This window comes from Carassius gibelio, chromosome A9, assembly GCF_023724105.1.
Source record: "Carassius gibelio isolate Cgi1373 ecotype wild population from Czech Republic chromosome A9, carGib1.2-hapl.c, whole genome shotgun sequence".
NCBI classification, from domain to species: Eukaryota; Metazoa; Chordata; class Actinopteri; order Cypriniformes; family Cyprinidae; genus Carassius; species Carassius gibelio.
This window is the reverse complement of record NC_068379.1, coordinates 8,683,024-8,695,602: the sequence shown is the minus strand read 5'-3', so window position 1 is coordinate 8,695,602 and position 12,579 is coordinate 8,683,024. Positions and strand designations below refer to the sequence as shown.

At 37.4% G+C, this 12,579-nt stretch overlaps 1 protein-coding gene across 2 annotated transcripts in view; it reads left to right on the top strand.

The window, feature by feature from the left end:
* The window catches only part of myo3b (myosin IIIB), a 146,034-nt gene that overhangs the window by 129,230 nt on the left and 4,225 nt on the right, over window positions 1-12,579 (top strand). For both annotated transcript variants that reach the window (XM_052606909.1, XM_052606908.1), the window contains 3 exons: window positions 4,702-4,802; window positions 5,284-5,330; window positions 6,828-7,003. In XM_052606909.1, the coding sequence (XP_052462869.1) occupies window positions 4,702-4,802; window positions 5,284-5,330; window positions 6,828-6,963 (284 nt within the window). In that variant the 3' untranslated portion in view covers window positions 6,964-7,003. The remainder of the gene's footprint in view (window positions 1-4,701; window positions 4,803-5,283; window positions 5,331-6,827; window positions 7,004-12,579) is intronic.

Genomic DNA, 12,579 nt, shown 5'->3' with positions numbered 1-12,579 from the left:
TTTGTTTTCAATTTGTTTTATTTCATTAAGTACTATTTTAAAGTTTTCTATAGATATACAGGTGCTGGTCATATATTTAGAATATCAACAAAAAGTTGATTTCAGTAATTCCATTCAAAAAGTGAAACTTGTATATAATTGTATATTATATTAATTCATTACAAACAGACTGATATATTTCAAATGTTTAATTCTTTTAATTTTGATGATTATAACTAGGGGTGCTCCGATCACGATCGGCCGATCGTTAATGCGCATCTTGTCAGTAAAGCCGGATCTCCATCAGGTGCGTGATTTCACATAGAGAAGCTGTTACTACACAGAGCCGTTGTTAACTGAGAAGATGCGCCAATAAACGCTGAAAATGAAGTGGATTTGCGCATCTTCTCTATTAACAATGGCTCTGTGTAGTAACAGCTGCTCTGTGTGAAATCACGCACCTGATGTAATTAACCGCTGATTAGATAACCGGCTTTACTGACGAGATGCGCATAACGATCGGCCGATCGTGATAGGAGCACCCCTAATTATAACCAACAACTAAGGAAAATCCCAAAATGCAGTATCTCAGAAAATCAGAATATAACTTAAGACCAATACAAAGAAAAGATTTTAGAAATCTTGGCCAACTGAAAAGTATGAACATGAAAAGTATGAGCATGTACAGCACTCAATACTTAGTTGGGCTCCTTTTGCCTGAATTACTTCCGAAATGCGGCGTGGCATGGAGTCGATCAGTCTGTGGCACTTCTCAGGTGTTATGAGAGCCCAGGTTGCTTTGATAGTGACCTTCAGCTCTTCTGCATTGTTGGTTCTAGCATATCGCATCTTACTTTTCACAATACCCCATAGATTTTCTATAGTGTTAATTTCAGGCGAGTTTGCTGGCCAATTAAGAACAGGGATACGATGGTCCTTAAACCAGCTACTGGTAGCTTTGGCACTGTGTGCAGGTGCCAAGTCCTGTTGGTCATAAAGTTGGTCAGCAGCAGGAAGCATGAAGTGCTCTAAAACTTCCTGGTATACGGCTGCTTTAACCTTGGACCTCCGAAAACACAGTGGACCAACAACAGCAGATGACATGGCACCCCAAACCATCACTGACTAGGGCTGTCACTTTTGTGAAAAAATAATTTTCGATTTTTAAGACATAAGTGTTCATTGAATCGATTGCAAAATCGATTTTCCATGTCAAAAAAAAAGAAGACATTTCCTTTTTCAACGCCAAATAACAGATGAACGTAAAGAGAGTGCTGGAAACGCACAAGTCAGCAATGTTTCTTATTTATTGGGATGAAGTTTCATGCAGAACAACAAACAGCAACAGGAGTGCAACATTCTCTAAAAAATATATATGCATATATATATTACTGACAATTTTCCACCACAAAAGCTGGTCGCTGTCAGCTGGCAATGGTGGCTCCTTTTCATAACTCAGAATCTCCTGTAACTAGATGCAAGACCTCCAAACGCGCGTAAACGCATCTTTACATTGACTTAATAAAATTTAAATCATTCGCGCCAGACGCTCTATTCTCGTTTGGTGTGAATGCAGCATAAGAGGTCGCTTTCGACATCACTGGGCGCGTAAAATTGCTGGTATTTTCTGTCTAGCTTTCGCAATGCCTACTGCACTTTCTGAATTCTTTATTTTCTTTTTCTGCTTGTTTGTGAGTTTTGTTACATCTATATTTTTTAATTGTTTAATTCTTTTTAAATTAATAGTTGGTTAAAATCGATTACCTATTTTCATTTTCGAAACTTTTTTTGGTTGGTCCGATCGATTGTGCAATCGATTTTCGAACTTAAAGTGACAGCCCTATCACTGACTGTGGAAACTTTACACTGGACCTCAAGCAACGTGGATTGTGTGTCTCTCCTCTCTTCCTCCGGACTCTGGGACCCTGATATCCAAAGGAAATGCAAAATTTACTTTCATCAGAGAACATAACTTTGGACCACTCAGCAGCAGTCCAGTCCTTTTTGTCTTTAGATGCTTCTGACGCTGTCTGTTGTTCAAGAGTGGCTTGACACAAAGAATGCGACAGCTGAAACCCATGTCTTGCATACGTCTGTGTGTAGCGTTTCTTGAAGCACTGACTCTAGCTGCAGTCCACTCTTTGGAATATCCCCAAAATTTTTGAATGGGTTTGTTTCATAATCCTCTCCAGGGTGCGGTTATCCCAATTGCTTGTACACTTTTTTTCTACCACATATTTTCCTTCCCTTCGTCTCTCTATTAATATGCTTGGACACAGAGCTCTGTGAACAGCCAGCCTCTTTTGCAATGACCTTTTGTGTCTTTCACTCCTTGTGCAAGGTGTCAGCAGTCTTCCCCAAAGTAGACCCTTTACAGTTGCGAATGATGAATTGCTCTTACCTTATGACCAACAATGATGGTGTGTCCACAGAAAACATGCAAGTGACCATGCTGGCATCTCCATGTCCTGAAGCGTCTGCACAAACTGTTGTATATAGTGCACATTTATCTAGGTTAAATGTTTAATAATTGTTATATGCTTGAACTGTTTTAGTATATCTGTGCACTTTATTTTAGGCAAGTTGTGATGATTTGAGAAGGTTAAATTGATATTTAACGAACAAAAAATGCTCCAAACATTTTTCTAAATTAACTTAATAAAAAAAAAAATAAACAAAATATGATCACTTTGCCATTACATACAAAACTGAATATTTTTTGATAGCTGAAACAGGCTATAAGCTGTTTTGGGAGAAGTGTGGGTTTGGGCCGGTAATTCTGATAAGCTGTCGGGCTCGGGCCTGAGCGTCTCAAACCAGGGCCAGGCTTGGGCCTAAATTTGAGGCCCGTGCAGGGTTCTAATGCACACCCCCTCGGCTGAGACGATGTATCCCAAAAAAGGAGCAGATTGTGCATGAAAAATGCATTTCTCCGCCTTGATAAAAAGCCCATTCTCTAACAACCTCTGAAGCACTTGCCTGATGTGTCGAGCATGTTCCTGGAAAGAAAGTGAAAATATCAGTATGTCATCCAGGTAGACATAAATTAATTGATCTACCATATATCTCAACACATCATTAGCGAGTCCTTGGAAATACCGCAGGGGCATTACAAAGGCCAAAGGGAAGAAAAAAATATTCAAAGTGTCCCCTGGGGTTATTAAAAGTGGTTTTCTATTCATGGAATGATGTGAACGAAATGATAAGCATTACAGAGATCCAGTTTTGTGAAAAATGATGCCCCCTACGGTAGATAGGATAAGTATTCTTCTGCATAATGTCGTTCAACCTGCAATAGTCAAAACATTAAAATCAATAGTCAAACTGCAAAAATGCAATAGTCAAAACACAATAATCATTTTATGTAAGTGTTGAGTGTGTTTACGCTCACTCAAGGCCGGTGTGTGTGACACTGTTTCATTGAGAAAGCGAAAACAACTGTATTTGGCCTTCCAAAAAAGGACACGACTAGAAATCATGTTTATATCACGTTTAGAATGGGTTTTGTTTATGTCTCGTTGCTCCAGCTGGACAGGGCATCACAATATGTTAGGGGTGTAACATTTCTGCTGTCATACGCTTGAGGTATTTGGCCAATCAAAACGCACTTGATAGCTGGCCAATTAGAGCACACCTTACTTTTCAGACTAACAAGCCTTTAAAAAATCAACGCTTTTCAGAAGACAATAGAGAAACAATAATGTACAGTATGTGGAAAATAATGTGTCTTTTGAACCTTAAACCGCATTTCACATTTCTTTACACCAAATACACCAAATAATGTTCTTTTTAGCAGCATCATATGACCCCTTTAACATATCTCAATATAAAACAGTTATTTTAAATTGAAATTGTCATAATATTTATGTTTTACTATTTTTTCTATCAAATGAATGCAGACTTGCTGAGCGTAAGAAACATCTTTCAAAGACAATAAAAAATATTACTGAACTTTGTAAATGTATAGATAGTGTTTTGAACAAAAAAATTGTTCAAATTGATTTTGTCTTGTTTTTGATATTTTGTATGTGTAATTAAATATTGTGAAATATTAATTAGGTACGTGTACTTACTTTAAGACTATTGGTAGGTTTATGATTAGGATTAATTGCTTGTAATTACTTGTAATAACTGTTACTAGTAAGTAATTACATGTGTAACTTACCTTAAAGTGGTTTAATATGAACAGGACATTAATCACACCTCAAATGATTTGGCTTGTTATGGAGTGGTGTACAATTACTGATTTTTGGGTAGCATTTTATTTTACAGTCCTGTTCTGTGTGGACATACTATGTACTTATTATTGCAATTACAATAGCTGGGTAATAACTATGTACTAACCCTTAAACCTAACCTTAACCTATTTAGTTACCTTATATTACTCAGTACTTTCTTAGCTAAATACACATTCTGCAAAAAAAGGATGAAAAATACTGAAGAAGCCATGTCTATTGACCAAAATGAAAACACACGAATTACAAATTACACTCAGAACACATTTATGCCACTGCATAGCAACTTTTGTAAGGGCAAGCACAACTCACATTTTCTTCACGAAATGTGCAAATCTTGCAGTGCACTAATGTTTAGTGTGATGTATTTATGTTGCAGCTGTCAGCTTTATTTGTCCCGCTCTGCTTGTACAATTCCTGCAGGGCAACACAATGGGAGACATGTCACTGATGCATGTGTGTGTGTGTGTGTGTGTGTGTCCCGCAGGTCCAATGGTGAAGCTACATCACCGTTCCCCTCGGCGAAGAGGACAGCAGCCCAAGCTCCTAAACAGCCCGGAAGACAGTCTTTATTACAACCATCTCAATGTGAGTTCAAAGCCTTTCATGGAAGCCTTTGTCTAACTTTGTTTCCAGATGATAATACAATTAAAGCTACCTGTGCCAGACCCCCGAGCCCCCACCCCCACGCCGCTCCGCCGTTCTGTTGTCTCCACCATGTGCTTTGGCGCTTTATCTGTTGCTTTCATGTGAGGATGTCTCCCTTCACGGTGAATAATTGATGTGGTTTATCAAAGCCGAGCAAGATGCCTGCCTCATCAGCCTCAGCCCCGTGCGCTTTGATCAAGAAAAATTATGCTGTGACTTCTGATATTATCAGCATCTGCACACATTCAACACAAAATCACTTTGAATAAAAAATTAATGATTCTCTCGCGCGTGTTCGTTGCTTCGTGCTTGTCTTTTCTGAAGCTTTTCTAACTCTGTGTGTGTGTGTGTGTGTGTGTGTGTGTGTGTGTGTGTTTGTCCATATGTGTTTGCGTGCACTGGTTCTGTGTCCTCTCTGCAGAGAAGTCTGGATTATCAGGGGAGCAAGAGGAAACCCAGAAAACTGGGGTAAATAACAGCTTTCCTTCTTCATATCTAAACACCCCACCAGCTCAGGAGGGGAGCCGAGACGACCTCGGCTCTGTTTGCTTCTCATGCAAATGCACAGCTGAAAATACGAACTATAAGAAGGCCATTTTTTCTATTATTTTTGGGAGGAGAGAAGCGTGATATAAGAATGCATGTATTAATTGTGAGCAATGTGACCTCACAGTCTGTGAAGTTAAGCCTGCTTCCTCTAATACTTCGAGCAGGCTGTATATCAGCGCTCTTTATGAAAGGATTAACTGTTTCTTGCTTTTTCTTTTATATATTTGTTATTTTTAACCCCGGTGAAAAAATAAGGCAACTTTCTTTTGCATTTAGTTCGCTGTTTTAAGCTCTCTGGTTATGTGTTCGGCTATTTTAAAACTTTAAAATAAAACACTGTTTTATTAATTTATTGGCTGTTATTTATAGCACTCAGGTTTGTTCAAATTTCAGACACAAATGCAGCTGACTGACATAAGAAACTCAACAAAAAAAAAAAAAAAAAAAAAACACACATTAAGAGTTAGTGGAAGGGAATAGTATTGAGAGAAAAGAAGAGTGGATGGAAAAGTCGCTGTGTGGAGTGAGTTTCAGGATTTCCATGATACCAAATGACCTTCCAACCACAGAGGAAAGTCAAGATGTTTTGAATCCGAGGACCTCAGAGAATATGTGAAGCTAGAGTAACTAGTTGAGATAGTTAAAAGGTCATTACAGTATCTTGTAATGGAAACGAAAAGACACGTGCAGCCAATATCATTTAGGATGTGATTAGGGAAATTTGCATGTTCTGCTGTTTTTCAAGGAATTTTAAATATATTTTTAACAGTATTTAGATAATTTATCATCATTATTACTTATGCAGTTTTAATGAGCTTATATTAGTTGAGAGATTACGTTTAAATATTTCTATTTAAGTAATTTGATTAGAAGTATTTATCATATCAAAATGGAAGATTATGTTGTTCTCTCCTCCATGTTGTTCTCATTGCTGTCTGTACTCAACACAAAACACACAGTTATACCATACCTAAAAATAGTTTTTAAAAATTTTTTAACACGATACTCTTATCAATCCTGTAAAAAAAAATTCTGAGAAAAAAGTACAATCTCTGATGTTTTTAAAAAATTAGATGACTTGAAAGAAAAATTGAGGTACAGCAACTACAATAAACACATTTTCAAAATGTCATAGGCTGTTATGTCAAATAGGTTTTCATGTAAAATATTGACAAAGACATTCACAAAAAAAATTCCACGTTATGTTTACTTTAAGAAACATCTTGATCTCACCCTTACAAAAAATAAAGTCAGGTTAATTCAGTTATATTAATATATTATTTTAATGGATTGATCCAGTTAATTTAGATATTACAAGAAGCAAGTTTTTAGCTTACCATACCTATATTTTTACAGTTTATGCTCTGTTTGGCTTAATGTATCAGTGACCCTTTATATTTCTCTCTATTATCTCAGGCAGATCAAGCTTCTGGATGGAGAGGATGAATATTATCAATTACTGTCTGTCCCTGAGGATGAGATTTTATCTGACCCCTCCCCAAACCCTAAGAACGCCACGCCCACTGGCCCTCCTGCTATCTCCTCCAGATGAGCTGTGCTCCGCCCACCGCTTTGACGCGTGCTGACAGTTGGTGAGAGCTTCGCAGACAGCAGACTTTTTTTTCTCCTCTTTCAGTGATTGTAGTCTTGTTTGCTGTGGCAGACTGTCAGATCCGACTTGTTTCACCTTAGTACACATGACAGACAGTGCAGATGTCACAATAGCATGAATGAATGAAGAATTTAATGACAGAGCTCATTGAGTTTGGAGACACTGACGTCCTGTGGTGTCGTAATAGTCATTAAGGACACAACAGCAGAAACTCTGACTTTCTGTTGACTTTTTATCCATGTACAGTGACCCCACAAAGCACTTTAGACACTTACCACACACTTGAAAATAGATTTATTTTAACAAGAGCAAACCAACTTTGACAACAATCTGTTTGAACTGATAAAATAGATAACTAATGTTAAGTTATGTTGCATTATATTATGTTATTACATAATTGAATAGATATCTAGGAAGCTTGTTTCCACCAAAGGATAAAATAAGGTAATTTTGACTTTTACAATTGTGTGAAAAAAAACTCAGAAACTTGCCATTTGCAAGATGTAAACCCAGAATTGCTTAAATAAACTCAGAATTTTGTGAAAGAAAGAAACGGTTTAATTTAAACCAAACAATAATGTGGCACTTTTTTGTTGAGACGTATTAGTGCATCATGTTGCTAGTTAATGTGATTGTCTGGAAGAAGTTGTGAAGTCTGGAAGAAGTGAAGAGGAAAGCAGTTATAATATTTGATATTGGCATTTCTAATTGTGATTCCAGTGTCAAAATAGGGTTATTATGAAACGTTATGAAGGTAATTCATAACTTTAAAAAGTGTATATTTTATATTATAAACACTGAAATGGTGCTGAAAATCAGAGAATAAATAAAGTATTTTAAAATAAATTTTCCTTTTTGTCTAAACCTATTTTTTTTAGGGCCCTGTGAACCAAATATTCAACTGCCCTTTTTTGATGTTTATGACACTCTTAGAGATGAATCTGACCTTATCTCATGGCATCAGGCAATATCTGCATTTCAAAGCCTCTCGTGGTAATGGAAAGTTTGAGGAATACCCTCCAATGTCTTTCTTATTTTTGATTACATCCTTGATATAATTATTTCATTAAACACAGTTTATCAAACCAATAATGATACAATCATTAATTTGAATTCTCCTCAAGGAGCCAGATAACATTAGCACATGAAAAGTGATTCTTCGCGTTTGATCCCCCCTCAGAGAAACACAGAGACAAAAAGACATGAGGAGAGCAAGATAAGACTATTGTGAATGCCTCACATTTCAAATTGCTTTCAACTTTGTTCTTTTACCATGTTTTATTATTATTATTATTATTATTATTATTATTATTATTATTATTATTATTATTATTATTTCTCTTTTATTCAAAAACTCCATTTGTCATCCTGCCGTGATGTTGGTGTAGATGAAAAATTCTAGACAAAACTCTCTCTGAGATGAGAAGGGCCGCACCACGCACACAAGCCAATTTGTGGCACTGTTTTTATTATTATTATTATTATTATTATTATTTGCATATCATTTGGTTCATCTGCAGTTGTTGACCCCTCAGGGCCCACAAGAATATCTGATCTTTAGTGAAGATGTAGACAGATCTTATTCTCTCAAACTTCCTCCATATCTTTCTGTCTTTCTCTTTCAGTTAATTTTTTGGGGGTCAATAAAAGGCTCATTAGCATTGGCAAGGTTACAATAACAAAGTTTTCAAAAAATATAAAACATATTGCACACATTTTCAAATATACATTTTAAAGAGGTACTGTCAATAAAACGTGGATATCAAGTGAAGTACATGAGTGTTGTATGAACGTAAATATAAATACATGCAGTTGCTGACCAGTTTCATACCTTTTTCTATAGTAGCAATTCACATTCCTTGTAGCTAAACTTTCAAGTTTGGGTTCTCACCAGTTTATTGATGCATATATTGGAGTGATGGGATCTGTGTGTTTGCTACAGTTGTTTATTTTGATTTGATAATGAATTTCCTGCAATACTGCAGTCAGTCAATCTGATTTAGAGACTCACATGCCAAAAAACATTTCTTTTCTTTGAAATTGATGAAGAAGTGGAAGATTTTGCCTATATTTCGGCTGATTTGTTAGCCAATTATAGTACACAGAGTGTATTATCTGATGTGTGACATTTTGGTAAGAAGCCAACTTGGCATTTGCTCAGTATATATCTGTCACTAAAGAAGCGGATGATTTTCCTCTTGTGTTTTACATAGGTCTCTGTTTACAATTATCCTGTAGAATTGCTAGCAGACGCTGTGAAATATGTGCGTCCTGAAGAAAATGAGTTTGAGAATGGCTGTGTCAGGATTGTGAACCTGTTATGTTGTGTTTTCCCTCCCCATGCGCTCTCCATGACCTAGTTTCTCTCTCGTGATGATTATATTCATTGATTTCAGGTGTGTCTCGTCTCGTTCCCCTTGTTTAGTACTGATTATAAAGTGTGTTCTGCCCCTTGTTTCCTCTCCATTCTACGTGTGTTCCTGTCTGCCCTGTTTAACCCTTGGTTTCAGATGATTAAAGACTGTTTTATTGAGAATTGTCCTGCGTCTCTGCATCTCGTTGCCGCTCGCTCCAGCACAGTAGCAGTTTGTGACAGGCTGATCTAAATTTGCTATATGTTTCATGGACAGTGCAGATTTATTGTTAGTGGTTTGGGGATTCTTTGTAGTGCCTATTTTGTTGTTGTTAAGAGAGATATTATTTGTTTTCCAGTTTTCTGAATGTTTATGATGGTGTTCTTTAGTGTGGTCCAGTTTCACTTGTTCGTTTTTGTAATTAACTGTCCTTATTTGGATCTAGCTGATATTATTTTTCCTTTCTCAGAGAGAGGTTCTTATCGTTTTTACATGCAACATAAAGTCGTTTCTCACTGAACTGTTAAAATTTATGCCAAGTTTGAAACATATATGAAAAACACGTTTCATTTTAAAGACACATATTAGGCTTCTGTGAGTTGAACACATTATGAACAGTTATCTGAATGCATTGTGAACATGCATGCTTTCTCAAGTATGACACTGAACAAATAACCTCCTTGTTCATAAATGGCCTGTACTCACTCAACTTCCATGAGGCTTATAGCAAACAGGCGTTAGCCAGATTTGGGTTTTAGAATTAATTTTTAAGTTCAACTGAAAGTGTAGATTCAATTCTTGTTTGTTACAAGGGACATGCAACTTAAAATTTGAATTAAAGCGTAATTATAAATGACAGTAATCCCTCTGACTGCAGACAATGGCAAAGCAGATAAATGATCATCGCAAAGTTGTGTTCATAACGCTTTCAGTTAGTGTGTGTATCAGTTCTAGTTCTAATCATAGCTGGCCGTGTCCAGTTTTCTAGCGCTTGGATGAGGTGGTAATGAGAATATTGTGTGAGCATTATTCCCCGTGGGAGAATATTTAGTTCCTCAGAAAAGCGCCAGCTGAAATAGGTCACTCTAACACCCGCGAGTGCCTCTTTAAAGAACACCGAATCCATTAAGAGAGATCTTGTTCCCCAGATTATTTTGGCCTTTTTCGCCATAAAAAAATCAATTTTGAACAAGCTCTCTAGTTTTTGTGCTTGCTTCTGAAGTTTGCCTTCACGGTAGAGACTGTTCTTCAGCAGGCATCCTTGGTTAACGAAGACTGAAGAAACTCTATGTGACTTTTAGCAATCAAAAGCAGGTCGAGAATTAAACAGAGCTGTGAAACTGTCAAATACAATGCTTTATTGACAAGCTAAAGCTACCGACGATCCCTGATCTTGTGTCAGAAGCTCAGCTCCTGTAAACAAAGTTGGCCCTGCACCTGTGCTCTTTAATATCTCAATTACGCTCCATAAAACCAGGACGGCCTATTCTTTGCCTTCATTAAAGCACCCTCCACATCTGAAACACCCGACGAGCTCTTTTAATGTGGTCTGCATACAACACCGAAGAGTTTTTCCTGTCGGTTTTAACTGTTTGTTCTAGAGCATGTGTTTTCTTTTTCAAGTATGCGGAGCAATGTGGCACCTTTCAGATATTTTGCAGCCGTAATCTTTAGATAGAGCGGTATTTATTGTCAGACAGCACACTCTCTCATACTAATAGACAGGGTGGACTTCAAAGGGGGAACACAAATAGGCTGGCATTGTCCTGTCTCTATATCCTCTAGAGTTCAAAGGAAGAGTTTTGAATAGCAGTGTTTCCAAAGCCTCTCTTTCAAACCTGCTGGGATGTAAAGCAGGTAACCTGCCATTGATACCAAAGAACACACACACTCCTGTGCTCACGTATATGTTAGTTTGCTAGTAAATGCTTCCTTCGAGCCCGCATCTCTTAATCGCGCCAGGATAATAAAACTGGGAATGAAAGTAAACACTTTCTTTTGCCATCTTTGCTCGCCGCCTCTCAGAATAAACAGGTACTTTAGGATATTTGCAGATTAGCGTGCTGCTTTTACGCTGACTGATGTGTGACAGACAGACAGACAGGCATAAGAGCCAAACAAATGTCGGGTGCAGGAGTGGGCGCCCTCCCCGAAGACCGATTTAATGAAGAACCGTGGAAAGAGAGCGGGTTAGAGGAGAAAGACAGAAGGAGAGCGCGGGGTAGTGTAAGATGTAGAAAGAGAAGGGCTGAGAGGGGGAGAAGGAGATAAAAGAGTGAGTTGAGTACGCACATCAAAGACTTGCTAATGATGCTGGATGCCATTAGGGCTTGTAGTGGCCTTTGTTTCGGCTTCCTAACACCTGCAATTTGTTGAGGGCTTTCTATGCCCCGCTGATTTACCCACATTTGCATGAGCACTGAGTGAATACCGGAGGGATAAAAGTGGGTGATTTTGTCCCGCTGCATTTGGAACTGAAAGAGGACTGTGGCCAAATCTCACCAATGTTCGACATCTGTATCAGTACTAACTGAGCTATTAGCCAACTGATTTACCAAACTAGTCATGTGTCTAAAAGATTTACCAAACTAGTCTTGTGTCTAAAAGATTTACCAAACTAGTCTTGTGTCTAAAAGATTTACCAAACTTGTATTGCTTCTAAAAGATTTTCCAAACTAGTCTTGCGTCTAAAAGATTTTCCGAACTAGTCTTGCGTCTAAAAGATTTACCGAACTAGTCTTGCGTCTAAAAGATTTACCAAACTAGTCTTGCGTCTAAAAGATTTACCGAACTAGTCTTGCGTCTAAAAGATTTTCCAAACTAGTCTTGCGTCTAAAAGATTTACCGAACTAGTCTTGCGTCTAAAATATTTACCAAACTAGTCTTGCGTCTAAAAGATTTACCGAACTAGTCTTGCGTCTAAAAGATTTACCGAACTAGTCTTGCGTCTAAAAGATTTACCAAACTAGTCTTGCGTCTAAAATATTTACCAAACTAGTCTTGCGTCTAAAAGATTTACCAAACTAATCTTATGACTAAAAGATTTACCAAACTAGTCTTGCGTCTAAAAGATTTTCCAAACTAGTCTTGCGTCTAAAAGATTTACTGAACTAGTCTTGCGTCTAAAAGTCTAAAAGATTTACCAAACTAGTCTTGTGTCTAAAAGATTTACCAAACTAGTCTTGCATCTAAAAGATTTACC